Source organism: Eublepharis macularius, chromosome 8 (genome assembly GCF_028583425.1).
Source record: "Eublepharis macularius isolate TG4126 chromosome 8, MPM_Emac_v1.0, whole genome shotgun sequence".
NCBI classification, from domain to species: Eukaryota; Metazoa; Chordata; class Lepidosauria; order Squamata; family Eublepharidae; genus Eublepharis; species Eublepharis macularius.
In genome coordinates, this window is record NC_072797.1 from 68,897,123 (window position 1) to 68,920,060 (window position 22,938).

General features: G+C 43.7%; 1 protein-coding gene across 2 annotated transcripts; it reads right to left on the minus strand.

The window, feature by feature from the left end:
• Nucleotides 1-1,938: 1,938 nt before the first annotated feature.
• On the minus strand, nt 1,939-20,216 carry REEP5 (receptor accessory protein 5). 2 transcript variants are annotated; one of them, XM_054986431.1, is made up of 5 exons: nt 19,890-20,216; nt 18,843-18,936; nt 9,197-9,335; nt 6,379-6,547; nt 1,939-5,249 (listed from the first exon to the last, which is right to left on the minus strand). In XM_054986431.1, the coding sequence occupies exons 1-5, from the start codon at nt 20,005-20,007 to the stop codon at nt 5,200-5,202; spliced, it is 570 nt and encodes a 189-aa protein (XP_054842406.1). In that variant the 5' UTR covers nt 20,008-20,216; the 3' UTR covers nt 1,939-5,199. The 2 variants fall into 2 exon arrangements, with proteins under 2 accessions (XP_054842406.1, XP_054842407.1); XM_054986432.1 differs by lacking the exon at nt 19,890-20,216 and adding an exon at nt 19,199-19,298.
• Nucleotides 20,217-22,938: the final 2,722 nt, after the last annotated feature.

The window sequence follows — 22,938 nt, forward strand, 5'->3', positions numbered from 1 at the left end:
AATTTATCTTTGATGATGTCCCAAATGAGTGATACTACAGGCCAAAGACTAGTCACTAACTGAAATCCACATTCTCGGAACCTATAAAGTTTACCAGTTTGCTTCTGCTTCTTATGAGTCAGTGTGGAGTATAGATAGCCACTGAATCAAAAGCTTTTCAGTTCAGTGTATGAGAGCTGTATGTGGGGTGCGTAATCAAAACACTGGTTCCAAACCTCATTTTCTGTCAGCAGGAGATGAGTTTGTCATCTATTCCCACGCAGTGCCAACCCCTCCATTTCATGGCCAGAGCTGTTCCTGCTGAGCAGTCTCTTGAGGGTAGCATTTTAAGGGTCATAATGGGCTGCGGCAGGAGAACAAAATTTTGTTTCACAAGCCCCAAATCACTTCTCGTAACCACAGGAGACCTGGCATTGCATGCCTATCAGGTTGAACAATTAAAAGACTAGCCCTGTGGGTTTCAGTACCTGCTGTTTTAGATCAGGCCTAAGGCCGATACTTTACTTTTGTGCATTTTTGCATATTGCATATCCTACTTTCTAGACCCATTGTGATGGTGAGCACGTGAGCACTGGGCTTTCTTTCCCTGATGGTTGTCATTTTCAGTGAAAGCATTTCTGACCTAAGTTCACTTGAGAAAAGCTGGCTTTCTTTGCTAGTTTGAGTGATCAGTCACCATATGCATGGCCCAAAGTGGAACGTATGGCTTTCTCTACCAAGTAGTCAGCTTAGTGTACGCAGTCGGCCCGGCCTCCACCATCTTTAATAGTAATTTTAACATGGCTACCTGTGATATAAAATCACAAGGCCTCTGGATTTAAAATGGCAGCTTGTATTGCAGCCAGAGGATTGCCAGCTAACAGTTGCTGAGTCCCACCTGGGACACCCGGGTATGAATGGACTGCTGCACAGAAATGCAGGGTGATCAGTAGTGATTGGATCTGCAGTCTCTCCAGCTCTGGGGGGAGTCCAGTGCAACAAATGTCTCGCAGAGTCATCCCCACTTAACACATTCCCTCCTTCTGTGATGAGATCTGTCCTTGATTGAAGAGCTAATCAAATGGCATTCGTAAGGATTTACAGTTCGTTCCTGGGAGGGAACATTCCCCAACTAAATTCATCAACTTAGCTCTGGTGGACTTCATTAACAAACTACCCCTTTGCGTAGTGCTCTTTCACACACTGTGGCAGCTACCAATCAAGGTAATCAAACTTTTTGTTGGTCCCAGGAACAGGCCGTTAGTGTCTTTGCTCTAACAGCTTGGTGGGCTCCCACATCTCGGGGTACGTTTTACCCTCTAAAGAGTAGTACCTTGGCTCATTCAAATTCTGCATGCTTCCGGGCTTCTCCTTTAGGGTTGCTTCCCTAACTCTCTCTCCCAACACGTGTACTGGATCCTAAACGCTGTTCCCTTGAGGTTTGCCCTAAGCCTCTTGCTCTCCTGGCCGAGAATGCTGGCGTTTGAAGCTACCCTCTTCTCCCATGGACTGTACTACTAGAGTAGGTAAGTATATATACTTATTCCCCTCTCTATCATAACTTCTGGCTAGTTTCCTAGGACTCTATATGTGAGACCATTTAATCTCCGAATTTCTGTGTGTATGTGCATGCATTTTTCTTTCTAATAAAATGTTATTTTAATTTAAGCATCAGCCTCGTTTGCTATTTCGGAAGGGACTCTGTAGACATTGGTGACAAGGCCATAGTTACTGGCCTTTCGCATAGCTGTCCTTGTTTGCAAGGAGACCAAGTCTGGTAACACTAGTACTCTTCCCACTTGGTAGTATACAAATGCAAAGGGTAAAAGGCCAAGTATGAAGACTTGAATTTGGAAGTAGGACACAGGGAGAAAATGAATGTCTTTGTAATTTATTCCATTACTCTGATCTTGCTAAATGCAGTGAGAAAGTTTTCCACGAAGAAATTTAGACATCATGTTAGAGTCAGATATTATTCTTTATTTGTATGTGTTCTCCTAAAACACATTACATCTTCAGCGCAAGCTGGCTAAGACATACTAACTTTTCCAACATTTGCCAAGGAAAAAAAGACATTTTAATCATGCCCAATGCAGTTATTTGCAAGTGAAGGATAAACTCTGTCAAGACTATCGTATTCCATCAGGCTCTCAAACAAAAAAGATGCATATAGCTCTGGATAATCTCTCCCAATAAAGAAAAATCCCTAAGAAAGGCAGCTATGTTTTAAAAGTTCACTTGATTTGCACATTCAGTTTTGTGATATTCTTGCAAATCTACACACACACCACATTATGGCACCATGGCATAACTAACTTACAGAAAATTTATTCAGAGCACATAAAAATGAACTAGAAATAAAAGGTCAGCACGTAAATGTTAGCATTTTTTAAATTGCTCAGACAGCTTTAAATGCTGCACTTTTCTGACAGAAGTAAAACCCACCCTCTTTTCTAGTTAAGCTTCCAGTGTTTTTCAGCTCCACTGCAGCATAGAGGAGACCGACAGAAATCAGTTGCAAACTAGCAACAGCTGCTTAGGGCAGCTGCAGTAGCTAAGCTGTGCCTCCATCCAAGGAAAGACCGATAGTCCCAGTACAGCGTTTCTGGTGGACAGCAGTGCCACCGATTTCTAGCTCTTTCAACTGAACAGAAGGAACTTGACAGAAGTTTATAAAGCATGCCCAGTCTGATAATACAACGGTTGTATCCCTTAAGGGCACAGCTGGTCTCTACATGCAATACACTGCTATATAGACCATGTTTTTATGTTAGAGTTTGTCAAGTGTGCAGAAACATTTCACAAGAATCTGCCTGCTGCATCTGTGTGAATCGTTACTATAAAGGAAATAAATTCTCTTCTACACACTTTATTATGCATTTATTATGCATTCCAGTATGTGGAGGTCAGGCCTACCAATAGCTATTCTTCACTATTCCTAGCAAAGGCTGAAATCTCTGTATTCCATTATCACATAGTGGGATCCAACAGCAGAGAACGGTTATCAGCTTCTACATGTTTTGCTTGTAAGCTACCAAGGGCATTCAACTGACCAGAGGTGGAAACAGAATGCCGACCAAGATGGCTCTGTGGTATGAAATGGTAAGGCAGTTATTAAATATTTGTTCATGGACTGAAATGGACTGGGTTTGTCAATCCACCTTTGCTCGAAACAAGATATATGGAAGTTGCTAACCTGAGACTAAGTCTTTGGAAGGAAGTGGCTGAAGTTAAGTTCAGGTTGTAAGTGTTGTAAGGTTCGAGGCCTAGCATAGGAATGTGTTTGCAGAGCTGATTGGAAACACCTATGGAACAGTCTCTTAAGTTCCTGAGAAATTTGGCCTTGAAGAGAGAGCTTTCAGAGAGCTCTGTGCTTAACTCCCTAGTTTTCACATAGTGGAATGCCAATTACCGGCTTAATCCTGATTGGTTCTTGAGTTGCTAGGTGATTCACTGAGGCCTGAAAAGATGGCTTCTCAGTTCACCCAGTTCTTTAGTCCTTCAGCAGTTGTTCATCATGATGCAAGTATGCAAGAGAGAAACTAAAAACTGCATGCTATTTTATCATCCTTAGCATGTCCTTATGCTGGATCGACCAAGTATAAGAGAAGCTTGCTTTCTGAGGGATGGATGATATATGCGACAATGGAAACCACTTGGTGGTTTTAATATTTAGCAACAGTAAGACTTCCTTGTTTTAATGCCTGTTGCCTGAGTAAGAGCGCTTCATGCTTTTTGAGACACTCTTTAATTAATAAACTTAGATTTTACTAAGCTGAGCCTGGAATTCATGTCTTTATGTGTGGGTACACCCCAGAAATGAACCTGAGATTGGGAAGCCTGGCCTTTGGGAAAGGGAGAGTTTTCAGTCTCACACACAAGAGTGCATCCTGTTTGCCTGGTTGTTGGAGTGGCCAGAACTGGGAGGTGAGGTTGTGGGTTCCCTGCACTAAGAGCACGGAAGAATATTTTAGTTCTTTCTATGAACTGAGGGAGTGGGATGTCTTGGCAAGCTGCACAGCAATTGGTGGACTCTACACAGGGACTCTTTTTGGTTCATTTTAAAGCAAGCAGGAGGCAACAATATGTCGTTAGAACTGCTTTTAAAAATAAAATGTCTGGCTTCAGAAGAAATTCATGAGCAATCTGGGAATAAATTAATACTTTCCAATTAACAGTATTATCAGCCATTTCATGACAGGAGGCAATCCTACCAGCTACTCTCTGTAAGACCATTGTTCTCTGTTTATGCCAGCTACTTCCAATAGAAGACTAAGGCTTAAGGCCTGGAACAAAGAGCAGACGAGCCTGAAGAGCACCCACGCTGACAGGCCACATTCTGAAACAGAACTACACTTCCAGGTACCGTTGGGTGGGGAAACTTTAGCTTGGGGTATGCCTGTGCTGCAATATTAATGGGGAGCCACCCTTCAGGACACACATTCCACACTGCTCACCCTGTGACATGAAGTAGGACAGGACTCAGAGAGAGGACTGAGGCAACACTCTCTTCTTTCGTTTCTCCTTTATCACCAGCCATTCAGCACATCCAGCTCTGGGAAACAACTTTCCAGCGTGTGGTCAACAACAGCAAAGTGCTTTTCTTTGTGATTGAAGGACAACTTCCATAGATACATTTACTCAAACACTGCAAGTTACAAGTGGTATGTGCAACAATAAACAATATCAGCAGTTCTACACTGTAACCTGTCTTCACCGTTTACAACGCTGTTGGACATAGAGAGAAGGATACACCTTAACACATGCGTCCTTCTGATCATTATTCCGTGCGTATGCACATGTGCACTTGCATGAAAATCACCATAATCACATTTTGATATAAAACTGTACATTACAGCAAAAACCAGTCAAATATTAACAGACATTGCATGCACAAAGTATAATGGTCAGAGCCTGGGAGATATTTTATTTAAGTTTACATTAACCGCAAGACAAGACATTATGGAACGACCTTTCTTTGCTTAGGAGACAAATAAACTAATCTGTATAAGCTTCAGATGCCACCCACAGCACTGGTTTGACATAAAATGCTTACTTTTAATACAGGGAACTGCAAAAGAGCAAGCAACTTTAAGAACATATTCCTTTATCAAATTAAAAAAACAGTTTTCAAGGCAACATTATTCAAATTACTCTATCACAGTCCCCAATAACATCAAGCTGTGTAAGGGAAGTGATGAGGAAACTTATCTTCCAGTTTTAGGTGCTTTTCTTTTCCTCCCCCAACAGATTTATTGTTGCTTTTTTGGCTGAAATAGAAAAGAAAATTCATGATGGTCTAACAACAACCACTGCTTAATAACCTCAGGCTACTGGAATAGTGGCAAGATCAGAGATGAAAGTTGCAGAAGGCTAGCAGCAACATTTTTAACACAGTGACTTTGGAAGGAGATCACAAGAAAATTAACATACCTGGACACCAAATTTTGAAGCAAATTTTGAACCAAGCTCCTGAAATTCTTCCAGCTCTGGATATGCCAATGCACAGGGTTGGTGTATTATCTTTTTTTTTTTTTTTTGGATTATGCCCAGCATTCAAAATTCTGCACCCAGAGAAACTGAATTTTGCAAGCTGTATAAATTATGCAAATCCAGTTGTTGTGCATGTGGTTTGCATGCCTGGGTAGCCTCTTCTGCGGCCAGTAATCATGAGGCAGGCTAAAGAGTATGCAAAGCAAAGAATGCCCCACTTCTGGCCACTTGAATTCATGAACACATGAAGTTGCCTTACACTAATTCAGACCTTCAAGGACTGCACCATCTGCTCAGACTGACAGAGGCTCTCCAAGGTATTCCACACCATCTATTACCTAATCCTTTTAGCTGGAGATCCCAGGAATTGAACCTGGAACCTTCTGCATACCAAGTAGATACTCTGCCACTGAGTCATGACCCTTTGCCAAGTTCTACTAAGCCCCACTATTCATCTCTCGTCTCTCCCCACCTTGATTTTTGAGATTTCACCAGGTATTGCTGATAGCCCACTGGCAATAGCACATAATTTTAAAGCCACTCTCTGCAACCTTGAAGGGATGGAGACCATTTGTGCATTTGTGAGAAATGAAACATTGGTACTGCATTACAAGAACCCCATGTCCATGCTTATGTGGTGCACCCTTGGAACTGCAGGCTACCCACAGCCCTGCAACTCATGAGCTTAATCCGCTCCATTGCTCAGGTCAAACCCAATACTACCTCTTAGAAGACAAGAGAAATCTGGTTTGAGGACTGCAAGTGGAAACGTCTAGAGTAACATCTATCTCAAAGAAATTCTCAGAGCACCACCAACCTTGTCCATTCTATCCAAACATAGTCAGCCGAAAGACTAACGTGGGGAAAGCTCTTGAACAAAATTGTACCTGTTGGCCCCCACCTCACCTTCTTTAGTAATTGTATCTGCCGTCTCTGAAGCTTTGTCTTTCAGATCCTTCACTACACTGTCCAGCCGTGCCTCGTGCTTCAAGAAGAAAGGGCGGATAATTCGGTGGTACAGAAACTCTGCTCCATTTGAGGGACTTGGGGCCATACACCATACCAGGAAACCACACTGCACAAAACAAAGATCAGAGACTGTGATCCTGCCAACCAGCAGTGGCATAGATATCTGCTGTGAGGGCACTAGGAAGCCGTAGGTGAGCCACTCTGCCTCAGCATCAGCATCCCACCTGCAGTACAGAAGACGATACTTGCCTATCCTCTTGTAAAGCTTTAAAATCATGATAAGTAAAGCTCTTTAAATATTTGAAAGTTCTATTTAAATGCTAAAAATGATCATTTGAAATCTGCAGGGCCACATTTGCAAGCTAACTAAATTCAGTGTGCCTTGATTATGCAAAAAAAAAAAAGCACACATTTTGCATGCCTTTGGAGCTAATGTGTTTGTCTCTGCCTTATTTTATAGATATTGAAAGTATGGTGAGCAGAGATATATTCTTAGCTAACATACAGTTCTGAGGGCACAATCCATTTCCTTGGTCACAAAGTCTGATATTATGATATTGGGTGGCAGAAACTGGAAAGGTGGTGAACAATTTCCTTTAAAAATAAATCAAGATATTTCTCTCCAGAACAGGAGCATACATGGGCCTTGGACACATGAATCTGAAAGAATATGTAGCAATTATCAAGTCTGTTCTCTCACCCCCTTCTCTCACTGGACGAGAGGTTTATTTTTTAGGGTGACCAGAGTAATTCTGGAAAAACAGCACACATATATTTGCTAAGTAAGGCACATGACTAATCAAGAGAACGCAATTCAGACTTTAGGGTGTCATGAGTAGGAGCTGCGCCCATGAACATTCTACGGCCACACAACACCAGTGACAATTGAGGAAAAGTGGCTGTTTTAGTTTGGTTGCTGGAGACTCACTCAGAGGAGACAGGACTGGTTTTGATTTTTTAACCTCTTCCAGGAAAGGGAAGAAGGTGAGAGAAATCATAGCAGGTATATTTAGATGCATTAGTGATTATATTTTATTGTGAATGTCCTTGTGAATGTGGACAAACATCTTTATTTAAACTGCAGTTCTGCTGGTATCTGCTTTATCTAGGAACAAATCAACAGTAGCTGGTTGACAAGACCACAAAATGCTGTCTGTCTGGAAGCTGACAGAAGAGTTCTTACTTTCCAGCCTGCAGCATCTTAAGAAAGCCTGCAAGCTTAATCCAATAAGTTGATTTGCATCTCTTGTGGGAATTCTTGGGAGCTGTGCAGCTATAATCTGCATCATCTGCCATCAACCTTCTCTCTGTTGACTTGCATCAGCTAAATGTGTTGTTGGTAAGGGGCACAAAGAGATCTGCTGTGAGCATCTCAGAACTTATCTGAAGATGAAACTTCAGTGAATTACCCCAAGAAACAGGAATCAAGCATGCTGAGCAGTAGGATGCCAAACCGGACTTTGTGCTAGTGAGTACTGCTTTGTCCACAGCCACGTTCTATTCCAAGAGCCACTGGTCCACATTGGAAGAAAATGGCCTGTTGTACCCTTCAAAGTCATGCAAATTGTCTCTTGTCAGATGAAGGGAAAACATGTGCAAGCACCAAATACAGAAGAGAATATGCATGTCTGCATGATACATATTGCACACGTATATGAAAGGAAGTGGGCATATCTTTGCAAGTTAAAAAAGTGGCTGCCTGTGAGAGAATGTGTATATCTTAATTTAAAACTGGTAATGAGATAAAGAGCCCCGTGACACAGAGTGGTAAGCTGCTGTACTGCAGTCCAAGCTCTGCTCATGACCTGAGTTCGATCCTGGTGGAAGCTGAGTTCAAATAGCCGGCAAAAGGTTGACTCAGCCTTCCATCCTTCCAAGGTCAGTAAAATGAGTACCCAGTTTCCTGGGGGTAAAGTGTAGATGACTGGAGAAGGCAATGGCAAACCACCCCGTAACAAGTTTGCCAAGAAAATGTCATGATGCGACGTCCCCCCATGGGTCAGTAATGAATTGGTGCTTGCACAGGGGACCACCTTTACTAAAAGACTCTTGATTCCTGATGTTCACAGCTCTATAGACATGCCAGATAATACTGACCCAACTGGAGCAAGGTACTACTAGTGTAGGATTTCACTACTTTCAGTGATTTTCAATTTATTTATCGGTAAACTAATAAAGGAAAGCTTCCATAAAGCTATGATGTTCATATTCTCTCTTTCTATACTTTTTTTATTCTTTTGGTATTTCATTCATGTAAGAAACAGGACAATTCTGCTTTGCTGCATGAGCACACATGGTCACTGTTCCAGTTAGAAGCCAAGACATTTGGTCCAGAGAATCTCCCTTATACACAAGCCCTATTTTTCTTCCTGAATTCCTTTCCCTTTTCTCTTCCAGAACCTGGATCACTGGACCAATTTCACTGTATGCTGTAGAGAGAACACATATATATACACAAAGGACAAGCTTGGCTAAAGCTTTCAAAGGTACCTAAGCTGTTATTTGATGGTAGTATTTCCCAAGGTTTTGAGAATAGGATCCACTAACAAAATGCCTCCTTCATTTGGGAAGCCATCTCGGTTTAGATGCACTGTCCAAGCTTACACTCAGCATCTATAGAGTTGTTTATCGAAATGAAGATGACACGTAGTACATTGCGAGAGAGACAGATTCTTCTAAAGAGTGATCTGGTACTCACTGGGAATTTCCAATTTCCCATATTGTTTTTACCGGGCTATCGTGAGAACAAACAAACCTTCATCATGTAGTAAAAAGGGAACCAGGAGAGAAAGATGTCAGAGAAAAATTCTGCTATACTGAAGATGCCATACACCACCCAGTAGGTCAGCCACTGTGTGTCATCATCTTTGTTAGGACTTTCAATGGCCTTGATGCTGAAAGAAAAAGGAGCCATCTTAGTAGTACGCCTTCAATCTACAAAATTTTAAGCTGCATTTATGTACATGACCTAAATCTGGGTAGCATGTCTGAGATCATAATAATTTCACTTCATATGCGAAGAAGGGAAAAGGTTTACTTTCAAAACAGTTACTCTAGATATTTTTAGCACAGTTTTTCCAAAAATGCAACAGTATAATTCTCAAATATAGAATTTTATAATACGGTCACTGTGGGATATGAAAATGCAATGAAATGTAATTTGTAGTCTTATTTTGTTACTACATAAATATAAATTTCCCAACATCTGAAGAGGGTTCAAAATAAACCAAACATGAAAACAGCCTTATAAGCTAAGCGTATTGTATTAGCAGAAATGAGGATCACACAACATTTTGAAGGGGTGTGTCTTACCTGTTTTCTGTGGGCACATGGAAGTGACCATGACAATGAAAACTGTCTGTTTTTAGCTATGTGTATGATGGGGCACGGACACCAACTGGCAAGGCCTGACAAGAGCTTGCCGTTCTATGTACATATAAATTAATAGATGCTGCTGCATAATGTATTCAATTTCCTGAGATGAACACTGGCATAAAATAAGCAGATGTTCCCACTTAATAAAGAGAGAATATTTCAAAGTCTACCCTTTAAGAAAGTTTTTTTAAAAAGAAAAAGATACCATATTCAACTGAAGACTGAAGAAAATCATTGTTTACCATTTTAGAAGGCAGAAAGATTTTTTAAAAGCGGCGTAAGTATTGATGCTGTTAACATCCATATCATATAGTACTGGAGCACAACGGTCCCTCTGCTGGAACAAACCTAGTGTTGGTGTCCCAGAGTCACCATGATCTACCTGCAGGGCAGAAAGTGGTCACTGCATACAGTTCTATTGTCTTTTGAATAATTTTCCTTGGATCTATTTCAGTCTCAGGTAACAGCACGGAAGGGTTCTAGTCCATGAACTCTTATGTCACAACAACTCTGATAGTCCTCAAAGTGCTCTAGGATTCTGTTGCTATTGCTGCTACAGACTAATGTGGCTACTCATCTCGATCAATATGAACATTTGAGACTGTGGCGTTACACATTTTCTTTAAAATTAAATATTGTTTCAATAACAGGATTCACTTCAATAAATGCGTTAAAGTAGTTCTACATCTGTATAGGCATTTTCTTAAGATATTTGTTGACAGGGGTGGAATTTGTTAGGAAATTCAACAGCTCCTGACTATTCTGTCTCAACAGCTTTTATGCTTCCGGATAACCATCACTCCCCTGTCTCCAAAATCCTGCTAATGCTGATATGAACCCCTATTCTACTGATAAGCATGTACTGAAAGAGAGGGAGTAACAGGCAAATTTTCCCACTGATTCAGAGGCCAGAAAGATGGACAGCGTGTTACTCACCTGTTCACCAGGGACAAGCAGTAGTTGTCTTTGGAAAACTACATAACCACCAGAAGTGGAAAGCCTCATGTCCAAAAGCTGTATAGTGGTACAATAGAGCCTGACTCCCCTTTCTGCATTTTAAGGACAACTCATTCAGCCACCTCCATGAATGAATCAAATCCTGCCTTCAAGTCATACTTGACTTATGGCAACCCCTGGTGGGGATTTCATGGCAAGAGACTAATAGAGGTGGTTTGCCATTGCCTGGCTCTGCAGCCCTGATCTTCCTTGGAAGTCTCCTATCCAATTACTAACCAAGGCTGACCCTGCTTAGCTTCTGAGATCTGACAAGATCAGCCACCTCCAATCTGTCCAGAAGTAGATGCAAAGGTAGAAGGGGATAATCCTTTATCAGGACTGCGCTGATAAAGTAATATGGTGGAGTTGTTTCCAGAACTGGTCTCCTTGCAATAAAATGATTAGCAAGGAGAATGGCTACGCAAGAGGCCGGTAACCGCAGGGATCTGTCACCAGTTTCTACCAGGTCCCTTCCCAAGATAGCAAACGAGGCTGGTTCTTAAGGTACAACAATAACTTTTATTAAGAACAAATGACATGCACACACACTCACAATTACGGGGTAAAAATAATCACAGAGAGAGAGTGAAAGAGTGAGAGTGTGTGTCCTAGGAAGCTCAGTCAGAAATAGAGAGAGAGGAAGAGAGAGAGAGGGGAAGCAAATATATCTACCTAGCCTGAAGAGGGGTCCAGTCCGCGGGAGAAGAGAGTAGCTTTGAATGGCCAGCATCCTTGGCCAAGAGAGCAAGAGGCTTGGGCAAACCTCAAGGGAATAGTGCTTATGGATCCAGAAGCATGCATGATTTGAATGAGGCCAGGGCTCTACCTTTATAGGTAAAATGTTCCCTGAGGTGGAAGAGCCCACCTAGCCATTAGAACAAAGACTCCAACGGTCAGTTCCTGGGTTTGACAAAAGGTTTGAGTACCTTGATTGGTAGCTGCCAGGGTGTGTGAAAGCAAATGCAAAACATGTTCTAGCGCTGTACAAAAGGGATAGTTTGTTAGTGAATTCCGCCGGAGTTGAGTTGATGGTTTTTAGGTGGGAACTGTACTTTCCCAGGAACAACTGTATATACTTATGTCATTTGATTAGCTCCTCAATCAAGGACAGGAGATCTCATCACGGAAGAAGGGAAAGGAATGTGTTAAGTGGGGATGACTCTGCGAGACCTTTGTTGTACTGGGCACCTTTGGGGCTGAAAGGATAGTAAATCCAATCGCCTCTTAATCACTCTGCATTCCTGTGCAGCATTCCATGCATGCCAGGTTCTCCCAGGCGGGACTCAGCAACTGTTAGAGGATCTCTAGTGGCAATACCACAGCCATTTTAACTCCAGAGGCCTGAACATCTTTAGTATCACAAGCAGCCATATCCAGAACTACTTATTAAAATGGCGGAGGCCGGGCCGACTGCTTACAGAGTGGGGAGGGACAAGAGTTCATATGCTGAAGCGAATTGGTTGACAAAGGAAAGGATAATGCTGCTCCAAAGCCCCACAATTCTGTTACCTCAGCAAACACAGGTTAGGGAACACATATTTGCTGAAGTAATGTAAAGCTTCATCTTAAATGTAAAACTCTTTGAAGATTCTAAATCTTTGAATCTAGGGACAGCCTGTGTTCTCAGTGCTATTGCTGTATCTTTCACTAGGATTAAATTTAAGAGTACAAGATTTAAGAACATAATTTGTTTAATAAATGAAAGAAAAAAATGAGATGTCAGATTGCATTTAGGAGATCTTGGCAGGGGAAGAAAATACTTCCATTCTTGAAATTCAGCATTTATATTAGAGATTCTCACAGACCTAAACCACAATCTACTATTTTAACAACAGTACATCTGAGTCAATGAGTTGGAATTTCAGTTCTTACAACTAACTTGATATCCAGCCATATCAAATTTAGCATTTTAAATATTTTTTAAAAGTTAACATACCAGCTATCAATTAATATTCCGATCTCTCAGAATACCAAGGCATCTTCAGATTAGAAGATACAGAACTGTATCTTGCTAACTGTGATATGATATAGCACACTGTAACTATAACTGCAGGGGTTTATTTTAAATCTCAAGGGCTTAGTTACATGGCAAGAATGTTTATGAGGTTGCAAAGAACACCTGCTGAAATTATGAAGGCTTCCAACTCAATGAATCACAGCCATAGGGGGAAATACATTGTGGATGGTTATTTCCCTCAAAGGTCATTTTTAGCCTAATTAGAAGGCTCCTGAGTCAGAATCCTGTGACTCCAAGAAGGTGAACAAACAAAAAGAATCTGAGCCCCTCTTTGTACTTGTGGCTTGCCTGCAGTAGGAGCCCAGGAAACCAAAAGATGCCCCCGTTTGCTAGCAAAGCAGAAATCAGCTCCAGCTGACATACGGTTGCCAGCAGAAAAATGTCCTGGGTCTTTAATAACAAGTTATTAGAATATTATTTACTAGGTGATGTTATTTACTACCATGCCATGAAAATCATCAGTTGCCCATTTCTGTATATTAAAGCCTCTGCTGAAGTGACCTTTCTTCTCCAGGGCCGTTGACAAATCTAGTCATAGAAAAGGTCATACAGGCATGGTGCCCCACCACCAGCCCATAAACCAGCAGAACAGTAGAATCTACCACAGTAGAAGACTGGCTGCACAGAAAAGGTCCAGAACTTAAAATATGAAGTATACAGCACAATCTAAATCACTTACACTATTCCAAGCCCATGTACCATTATATATTTTGTGTAGTTTTTTGTCAAGATCAGCTATTATTTCGCTTTTCCCAAATGCTCTGGCCTGTATTTTTTTTACTGTATTTAAGAATAGGAACCTGCAAGTGGTTTCCCTCTGGATGTTCTATGCATTTCATGAATATATAAATATTTTGGTGCCTTTATGTACTACGAGCCTTCAAAGACATTTAACTTTCTCTAATAATTTAAGCAGGATCCAATAATATTAATTAAAAAAAAGATGGGTCATGGAAAGGGATTTTTCATGAAACCTTTAAAACCACTCAGGCAAATTAGATCCATCTTAAAATAGTATCCTAGAGGTATAGGTTTCCCTTCAGAGTTCTCCTCCCAGCCTTCCCTTGTAATTATGCTGTTTTAAATAGTAACTAATTCTACACAGCACAGGTATTAAAAAAGTGAAAAAGTGGAACATTTTGCATAGTAGATTCCTGCTTACTGATCTAGTGGTTGCTCATAACTCTAGCGCAAACCTGAAAAATAGTATATCACACAGTAAGGTACAGTGGCAGTGGACCAACCACTATTCAGACTCCCTGCATCTCTGGGAACACAGATCAGCTGAGCAGCAGCATGTATTAAAAGGTCTGCCTTTACGAAGGTTCTCTTCCATCTGGGATGTGACAAGAGAGCCACAGAGCAATTTCAAATGCTTATTGAGTGAAAGATATAGCTCTCACGCATGAATGCAATGAGTCTGGAAAATAGCAACGCAAGGCTTGCTGTTGCACGGCTTCAGTAACAAAGCACGGCTCTGCCCTCTTGTGCTGTTTAGCACAGGCAGAAGGTCCATTCACATGCAGAACACTGACTGTGGGTAAAAAATGTCTCATACAGCAGATCCAACACAGCATAGCAGCCAATGCAGGTAAAGCATATGCCCTGCAGTCTTCTGTTGCATGTGAAGCAAAGTCACTGCCACTCCCCAGCCACTTATCCTTTTTGGCCCTTAAGAACTGCAATCTCTCTCTTACCTGCACTGTAAAATTGGTCTTCTCAAACAGGATCAATCAACGAATCACAGAAAGAAAAAAACAGTAATTCTGATGGCCAAGATTGGTATTTCTCCAGTCTTTCTCAAAACTGCTTTATTGATAAGTTTTGGGAAAGATCACAGTAAAACCTGGATGGCTGCCATGCAGGTAGGAAAATCCAGATTTTCCTAACTGCATAGCAACCATTTCCCTTGAACAGTGCCATTTCCTCTCCCTGCTTTTTATTTTTTTAACAAGTTGGCAATAGAATATCATTATGCTTATATTAGAATATCACAGAATGTTGATAGAAAATCATTATGTTGATATGAAGTTATAACAATATGTTTAACAGGTTCCATGAATTCCCAGATTTCATTTTTTAAAAAGCAAATTTCTAGCCTCTTCCCTTCCAAAGATATAAGGGGAAAGCCGTATCTGCGCAATGGAAGGGACTAGAGATTTACTTTTTAAAAAAATAATGAATACTGGTAATTCAGAGACCCGATACATATATTGTTATAACGTTATATTGATATAATGTCATTCAATAGTTGATTTTAACCAAACAACTGAAAAAGCCCCAGTGGCCCAAGGGAGGAGGGTGGCTGCTGCTGCTGCTGGACTGGGGAAGAAGGGAAACTGCAGAGAAACCTAGCATGGGCAAGCCCCTTTCCTACTGAGCTTACTAGCACCAGCAATGGGGAAATCTCACAAGCCTGACTCCATGTGGAAGCCACCTAAATGTGAGCTTTGCAAGGTGCCCCAGAATATCCCACTGCAGAAGTAAAAGATAGTAAGCTCATCAAACACTGAAATTATTAAAACAATTAACTATACAAAAACAATTTTTCATGTATTTTTTAAATCAATGCAGTTGATTAAGTATAATGACCATCCTCCATTTTGTTTATGTATACCATGCCTTGGCCTATAGTTATGCATGTGTTCTGAAGCATTTCTGGGTGCCTGGTGGAAGCCTTGGAGATACATAACACCATTGATTTGAAAGCAAAATATTGCACAGTGTATATTTCTTTGAAACACACACACACACACACACACACACAAACAAACACTCACATCTTTGTGAAGATGTGGGTAACCAGTCACCACTGTCCTTTTTTGCACATGTGGAAATATGCAAGTACAACCCCTCTTTGATTTCATATAGGATTGTGTTTTTTGACCATGAATTTCTTCACATAATGTAAGTGGTTTCCCTCAGCTCTGCTGCACACATAGATCAGCTATTCTGTGCATGTAATGTTCCTGTCATGCATAGAAGACTGTTGCTGGACTGATACGTGTATCTGGGAAGCCAACATTAAGAGATTATTATCTCCCAAGTTTATCTCACAGAAACCATGATAATCAGTACCAATACAGCAGCCATGATGACCTGATTGCAGTGTGAAAAAGACTGTTATCTCACTCTGCATTTAAGTGAAATTCTTATTTGAAATGCTTTATTTTGCTACTATTGCAGTGCCATCCTAACAAGGGTTACACCCTTCTAAGACCACTGACGTCAGTAAAATTTGAAGACTGCTACTCTGCTTAGGATGGCATTGTCGCTCTACCGAACAATTTACATTTTAGCTGTCTCTAGCTTCTACTGTGCTTTTTACAGGAAAACATGTGACTTGCCCAACCACAAAATACAGAGAGCTGCTGAAACCTAAAAGGCTCACAAAACATCTCAAGGGCATGGCAATTCAAGGGAAGGGAGAGTTGTATGCATTGGCTTGATGTAAACATCCGATGATCTGAGCCACCAGTAGAAAAGGGAAGAAGAGGGGGTAATCTTGCCCTATTTCCCCTTCACGCTTTCTGTTCATGCTGTTCAGCATCTTGTTCACAAGGGTTCACAACTAGCAGCAGGCTGATGGGAGGAAGGCCAGAAAAGATCCACTCTACCAACTCCTTTCCCCACAGGATCCTACCCATTTACTCTGCTTGCTTACAACTGCTGTCAGGCTAAGAAATCCGATGAAAAGGGGGAAGGCTGCATCTGTTCTTAACTTGGCCTCAAACATCTTCCAGCGGAAGACTCCCATTCTGGACCACATGGCAGCATTTCTCACACAAGGATGAAAACTGCAGCAAAACACACAGGCAGACTGTGGCCATACGTTGGCATGGTTTGGCCAAATCAGCACCTTTGCATCAATGGTGTACGTGTGACTGCCAATATTTCTGTCACGACTGTGGCGCATTCTCAAGCTGCCATCACAGAAATCTCTGTAGGTACCTTAAACAATACACTTGGGGGTGACTCAATCAAACAAACAGTACTTTTGCACAAACCCCAGTTGTGAGCTTTCCAGTTGGCCTAACACTCTCAAAATGATTATATAAGCACCTCTACCATGGGCAAACCAGCCCTCCTGTGACTTCTGTCTTCCCTTCATCTCGTTCCATACAGCCTTCTATCTTTTTACACAATGTCCTTGTTCCCAAGCACATTTACTGAACTACCTTTATTAATATTACTCAGTGCCACAATTTCAAGAATACATACAAGCCAGTGCTTCGTGAGCACAGTTCAAAAACACATAACAGGAACAGTTATGAAACCATTAGCATGACCTAAAACATACCTTTTAATACTCCAGCTATAATGCAGAAAACATTAAACCGGGCATTTGGGACAAGGGAGAAGAGAATCACTTTGTTGTTTGCATTACACCAGATAACTCAATTGAATGCTCCATTTCGTGAGCAACAGACATGGCCCCTCTATCCACCACAGTTGGGGCTTGGTTGCCTCAGTGGCCGTGCCTGTTGCCAGATTCACTTCTGCACTAGTCTTAGGGCTAGTGCAGAATGGAGAGGGAGTTGCAGCTACTGTTTTCTTCCTCCTTCTCTTAGTGGGCACCCCCCTGTGCAGCTTGGACAGACTCTGTCTCCTTCCTCCTCAGGCTTCAATGCTACCTCCCTTTAAATATCTGCCCAAATCACACTCAGTAAAAGGCTCTTACTGCTTGCAAAAGGCATGAGGTCAATGAGTGTGCAAGGCCAACGTTTCCCATCTACACAATCTTTGGGAAGCCCTGCCCCTCTCCTCCCAATGGCTGCTACCATTCTCACCACTACTCCCATATCAGCCCAGCTGGCCGATGGCACTTCCTGTGCAAGCTCACCAACTGTTTGCTGAGGTGCTGGACGGAACCTGCCATATCATCTGTCTTGAGGGTGCGACTGAAGCTGGGCCCGATGCAAGACAGTTAATACAAAAATCACCATATAACTAAGACAGGAGTGGCAGGAAGAGAGAACTAAGACTTTGGGATGACATTAATAGCTCTGTTTCATTTCTGAACATATATAACATCATATTATAATATATATGATGACAGGAAGTTGAATATGTGAACTCATTGCCTAGAGAGAAATTTTGTTTATGCGCTATGAAAGTTCTCCTTGTGGTGTCAAATCTGTGATGGCATGTTCACACATGCAAATCTAAATCTGGATGCTTCACTCAACAAATGATGAAATGAGTATGTGGGGATCTGGGCCCTATCATGGACAAAAAGGAGTTACAGGCAGGGGGAAGGTTGCCAGACTGCATGTTAAGATGTCACAATACTACAACTTACTAAGAAATGGGAAGAGTTACACCACACCAAAACTCATTCTAGTGTGGCCTGGCAACAGGGATTCTGCTCATATTTGGAGCATGGGGAGTTCAAGTCCCGAACTGTTCCTCTGCACTATCAAGTATATTGGTCACTCAGATTTAAAGTTCTCATGATACTTACTCAATGCACTCTTCCTTTATTTCACAATAAGTCCCTCCCAGCAAAACTTCAGAGACTTTCTTTTATTACATTAAGGTGTGGCTCTCACTCTAATCCATACCAGATGTTACCAGCTGTTAGCCTTTAGTCAAGATCTCATAAGAACAAGAACCTCATGTCTCAAAATCTTGTACGGGATTTCTATTCTTATAAAGCTACATTCTGCAAAGAAGGGCAACAATCCCACCAAAGTTGAGCATTTGTAACGTTTTGACTCTTGTTTTCCTCTGAAATTAAAAGAGTTTAAAAGTAACTAGCTCTGCCTTTAAGGATGCCAGAGTCTATCCCGAGAGAAATCTGACAAGTTTAGACACTGCTTTAAGATGAAGCCTAAGTAACAGCCCAGTCCGCCCCAATGGCAGCCACTTGCAATCAAGTATAAATACAAACAGCAACAAACGTGAGATTTTGCTCCAGTTCATTCCTGCCTACTCTCTCCATAGTAACCAGCTTCTACAGCAGCTCCCAGCATGCAGTAAGAGAAAGAGGCTTCTCAGCCAGAACACTTACGAGATGTATGCAGGGTAAGCAAAGCCGATCAGGTTGCAGAGCAGGGATGCTCCATAGCCGATCACCAGGTAGATGGCCAGCACACCAATAATGGCTATCCCAAAAGAAAGCAGAAAGTCAGTCAATGGGGAAGGCAGACTTAAATGCAAAGAACACATACGCTCTCAACCTACAGTAGGGCCTGGCTACATAAAGTTAGAGGTGCTTTTCTTAACAGGAGAGGGAGGAAGAACGCAAATCACCGTCCAGGAAGCTCAGAGCGCCCAATCGCACAGGATGGCCGCAAAGGCAGAGCAGAGGCACTACATCCTGCCCCCCCTTTCAGGCAAGCTCCTGAAAGGCCGAGCAGCGCTAACCTGTAATACTGAAGGGATACATGGCCGATCCGGGAGGCAAGGGGAACTTGAGCCCGGCCCAGCCCAGACACGTCAGCTACTCAAGCACCATCTTCTTCCCCTCCCCGGTTCAGCGCAAACACTCTGGACGCCCTTCGGGATACAGGAGGGGGAGGGATCTCCCAGCTGTCTGTCTGACTCTCTTCACAGTGAGTGCGCGTTTGTGTGTTTAAAAGGAGGCGTCTCGCAACGCGGCTCAAGAAGAGAAAAGGGCAGCTGAAAGCAGACTCGGGGGGCGGGCGGCGGCGGCGGCGGCGGCGGCGGCGGCTCGGCCTGTGGAAACCCGAGTCCTGCCGCCGCCGGTCTTAGGAGCTGGGCGTCCTACGCCTCCTCCATTCGCACCGCCCAAGGGGCATTTTGCCATAAATATTGCCCAAGAGAGACGTGGGCCGCCGGGACAGCTGCTCCCTGAGAAGGGGGTGGTGGAGGATGTCACGTTTTTTTATTTCGAAAACGAGCCCCAAGGCAGCCGGCCGTAGGGCGCTGCTCATGCTCCCGTTATTCCAGCCTAACCAATGCCGGCCCCCTCCCGCCGCACCAATCCTGCCCTCCGGGTTCCGCCTCGCGACCGTCGCAGCTTCCTAGGATCATCGCCCGGCCGCCTCCAGGGCCAAGAGGGATGGCGAGGGCGGGCAGAGCCCGCGGGACTCACCGAGGGCGATGTAGGACCTGCTCACGCCAGTCCTGCTCTCGATTTTCTCCAGCACGCCCGTCAGGCAGTTCTTCTCGTGCAGGAACTTGTCGAACCTCTGCCTCATGGACGCGGTCATGGCGAGATCCTCCCGGCGCGTCTCTGCTTCGAGCAGCGGCTGCAGATCCGCCTGGGCCGGAGTGGAGAGACAAGCGCGAGCTTGACGCTCCTGCCCGCTTTGCTCCTACCGCCCGCACGGAATCCGGGCCTGCCTGGGCTGCGGAGGGAGTCGCCAGGAGTAGCGCCGCAGGGAGCCGTGTGCGTGCTCGACGTCAGCGCGGAGCCAGCCCCTGCGAAAAGCCACGCCCGGGGGACCGCTGTAGCCTTTCGCCTGCTGGGGCGGGGCGGGGCGGTCGGCAGCCGCGGGGAGAGGCGAAAGCAAACCGCGGGAGGCTTGCGAAGGGCGACGCAGAGATGAGCATCGGCAGGGCTCTGTCCACTCTGCTAGAGTTGCCAATCTCCAGGTGGGGTCTGGAGAGCTTCGGGAATTGCAACCAATCTCCAGACCCCTAGAGGAAGTGGCTGTTTTGCAGGATGGATTCTATGGCATTATACCCCGCTGAAGCCCCTTGCTCTGCCCTCCCCAGGTTCCCCCCCCGCCAAATTTCTAGGAATTTCCTAGCCTGGAGTTGAAAAGCCTACATTCTTCCTTTGAAAGACGTATAGATCCAGTGGGGGTTACTGCAGTGAGTTGATTGCAGAAAAACAAAACGGAAACGCAGTGGCACGGTAAAGACTAATTATGTTTATTAGTGTGAGCTTCCACGAGTCAGGGATCCTTTCCTCAGATGCAGTGCTGGCTCAAATGTGGTGCTGGTGAGCCACAACATGCGAAATGCATCTCGCCTAGGTTAAACAAAGAGATGACAACACAGAGGTGAGTGAGGACAGCTTTTTATCTGGAATCTGAAACAGGAGGGTGCTTTCAAAGTTTTTCCCCAGCCCCACAAACATGGTAAATCTCAGGCACTGGGACAGCATCAGTTGTGGTATTGGTTGGATGCTGCTGGTTGAAGTGGAAGAGTGGAGACAGGGTATCAGAGCTCCCTGAGCTGGGTCAACTCCCAAGGCCCAGGGATTCCAGTGGGGTCCACTGTTGCTGACCTCCCAGCTGTGCACCTGCCCTATCACCTGTTCATGTGCCCATCCTTGACCATTCTCTCACAAGTGATCCACCTCCCATGGTTACAGCTTCCCAGCATTGATGGGGAAGTACATGCAGACGGTGCATAGCAGCAGCACTCCTGGCGGCCGCACAGGCAGCACTGCCAGCTGCATTCTTCAGCCTGTGCTGACAGGGGGAGTATGAATGTGGTGCAGACTGCTGTGAATGCAGACAGTGGAAGGGCCTGTGAGAGATGGAAAGATACACAGTCAGGTTGGGGGGACATGCAGGTGGGTGGGTGGAAAAGGATGCACGAGGAGGGCCTAGTCATAGGCAGAAAAAGGCCCCTTGGCAACATCTGCTCAGGGTCTCCCAAAACCTGGAACCAGCACTGAGTAGCATTAGTAGGACAAATGTAGATATTTTTATTTATTTATTTTATTGGACTTTTAGTCCGCTCTCCCCATGGAGTAGGCTCAGAGTGGAGTACAACATGGTAATGTATATAAAGATTAAAACAATGGTAGCAGTTACATTGTGTTAAAACGTCATCATAATGCTGTGCACACTGTGCATCCCCATTCTCCAAATATCAGGGCCCGTGTGGCAGGGTGGCCATCTACCTGTTGGCAACCTAAAACGGGAAGGCACATGTCCCCCCCCCCCCCCCGCTGGAGGCTGTTTGGAGAACCCGCCCATCTCAGCCTCCATAAGCCTAGCAGAACATCTGTCTTTCAAGCCCAACAGAATGATAGTCTTGCTGGCAGAGCTTTCTTTCTGGGAAAAGAGGTGGTGAAACTCAATGGTGGAACTCAGGACCACACAATGACATCACTTTGGGTCAGCTGGAACAAAGGGGAGTTAAGTTTAAATTGCCCTTGGCGAAAATGGTCACATGGCCGGTGGCCCCGCCCCCTGATCTCCAGACAGAGGGGAGTTTAGACTGCCCTCCGCGCCACTTGGCACGGAGGGCAATCTAAACTCCCCTCTGTCTGGAGATCAGGGGGCGGGGCCACCAGCCGTGTGACCATTTTCAAGAGGTGCCGGAACTCCATTCCACCGGGTTCCCGCTGGAAAAAAACCCTGCTCACTGGATTCGGGTCTCCAAAGACAAAGAGTTCCACCAGGTGGGTGCCAGGGCTGAAAAAGCCCTGTCCCTAGTAAAGGCGAGACAAATCTCTTTGGGGCCAGGGATCACCAGCAGCTGTTTTTCTGCTGACTGGAGCATTCTCCAGGAACACAGAGTGAGAGGAGCGGTCTTGCAGTCAAGTCAATAAAAATTCCTTATGACTAGCAAGGATAGCTTGTAGTATTCCTTTAAAAGAAAGCAATGTTGAGAAACCAGTGGGGACACATTTCAGTCTCCTAGGACACACTATTGCTGACCACTCCTACCCACATGCACCACCACCAAAATAAAAGGAAACTCAAGTATGACATTGCTAAACTAAATTTTTCCAGCAATTTATTTGAGTCTCTATACTGCCTTTCTCAGTAAAAAATAATAGTGGCTTTCAGTGATACCAACCATAAAAACATCTAAGTAAAAAATAATACATCACTTTTTGTCAGCTATACTTTAAATATTTCCCCATACTTTTCTGTTCTCTCAGTTCCTCAGTAAACCAGCCACCTTACCATAAGCTGGTTCAGTATAAGAAAGTAACACTGCAATTCCAAAGAGCTTCGAAGTCCATTGAAGTCTGTGGGTTTACAAGGATGTTACTCTGCCTGGGATGGCACTGTAAATCTAGCATATGCCCCTTTTCATGCATTGAATCCACATCTACAGCAGCCCCAAAGCTGCCATGATCACTAATATTTAGTGCATTTCTATACTGCCTTTCCAGGGAACTGGTCCAAGACAGAAGCTATGAAGGGTTGTGTTTTGCAGGTGAAAGAAAC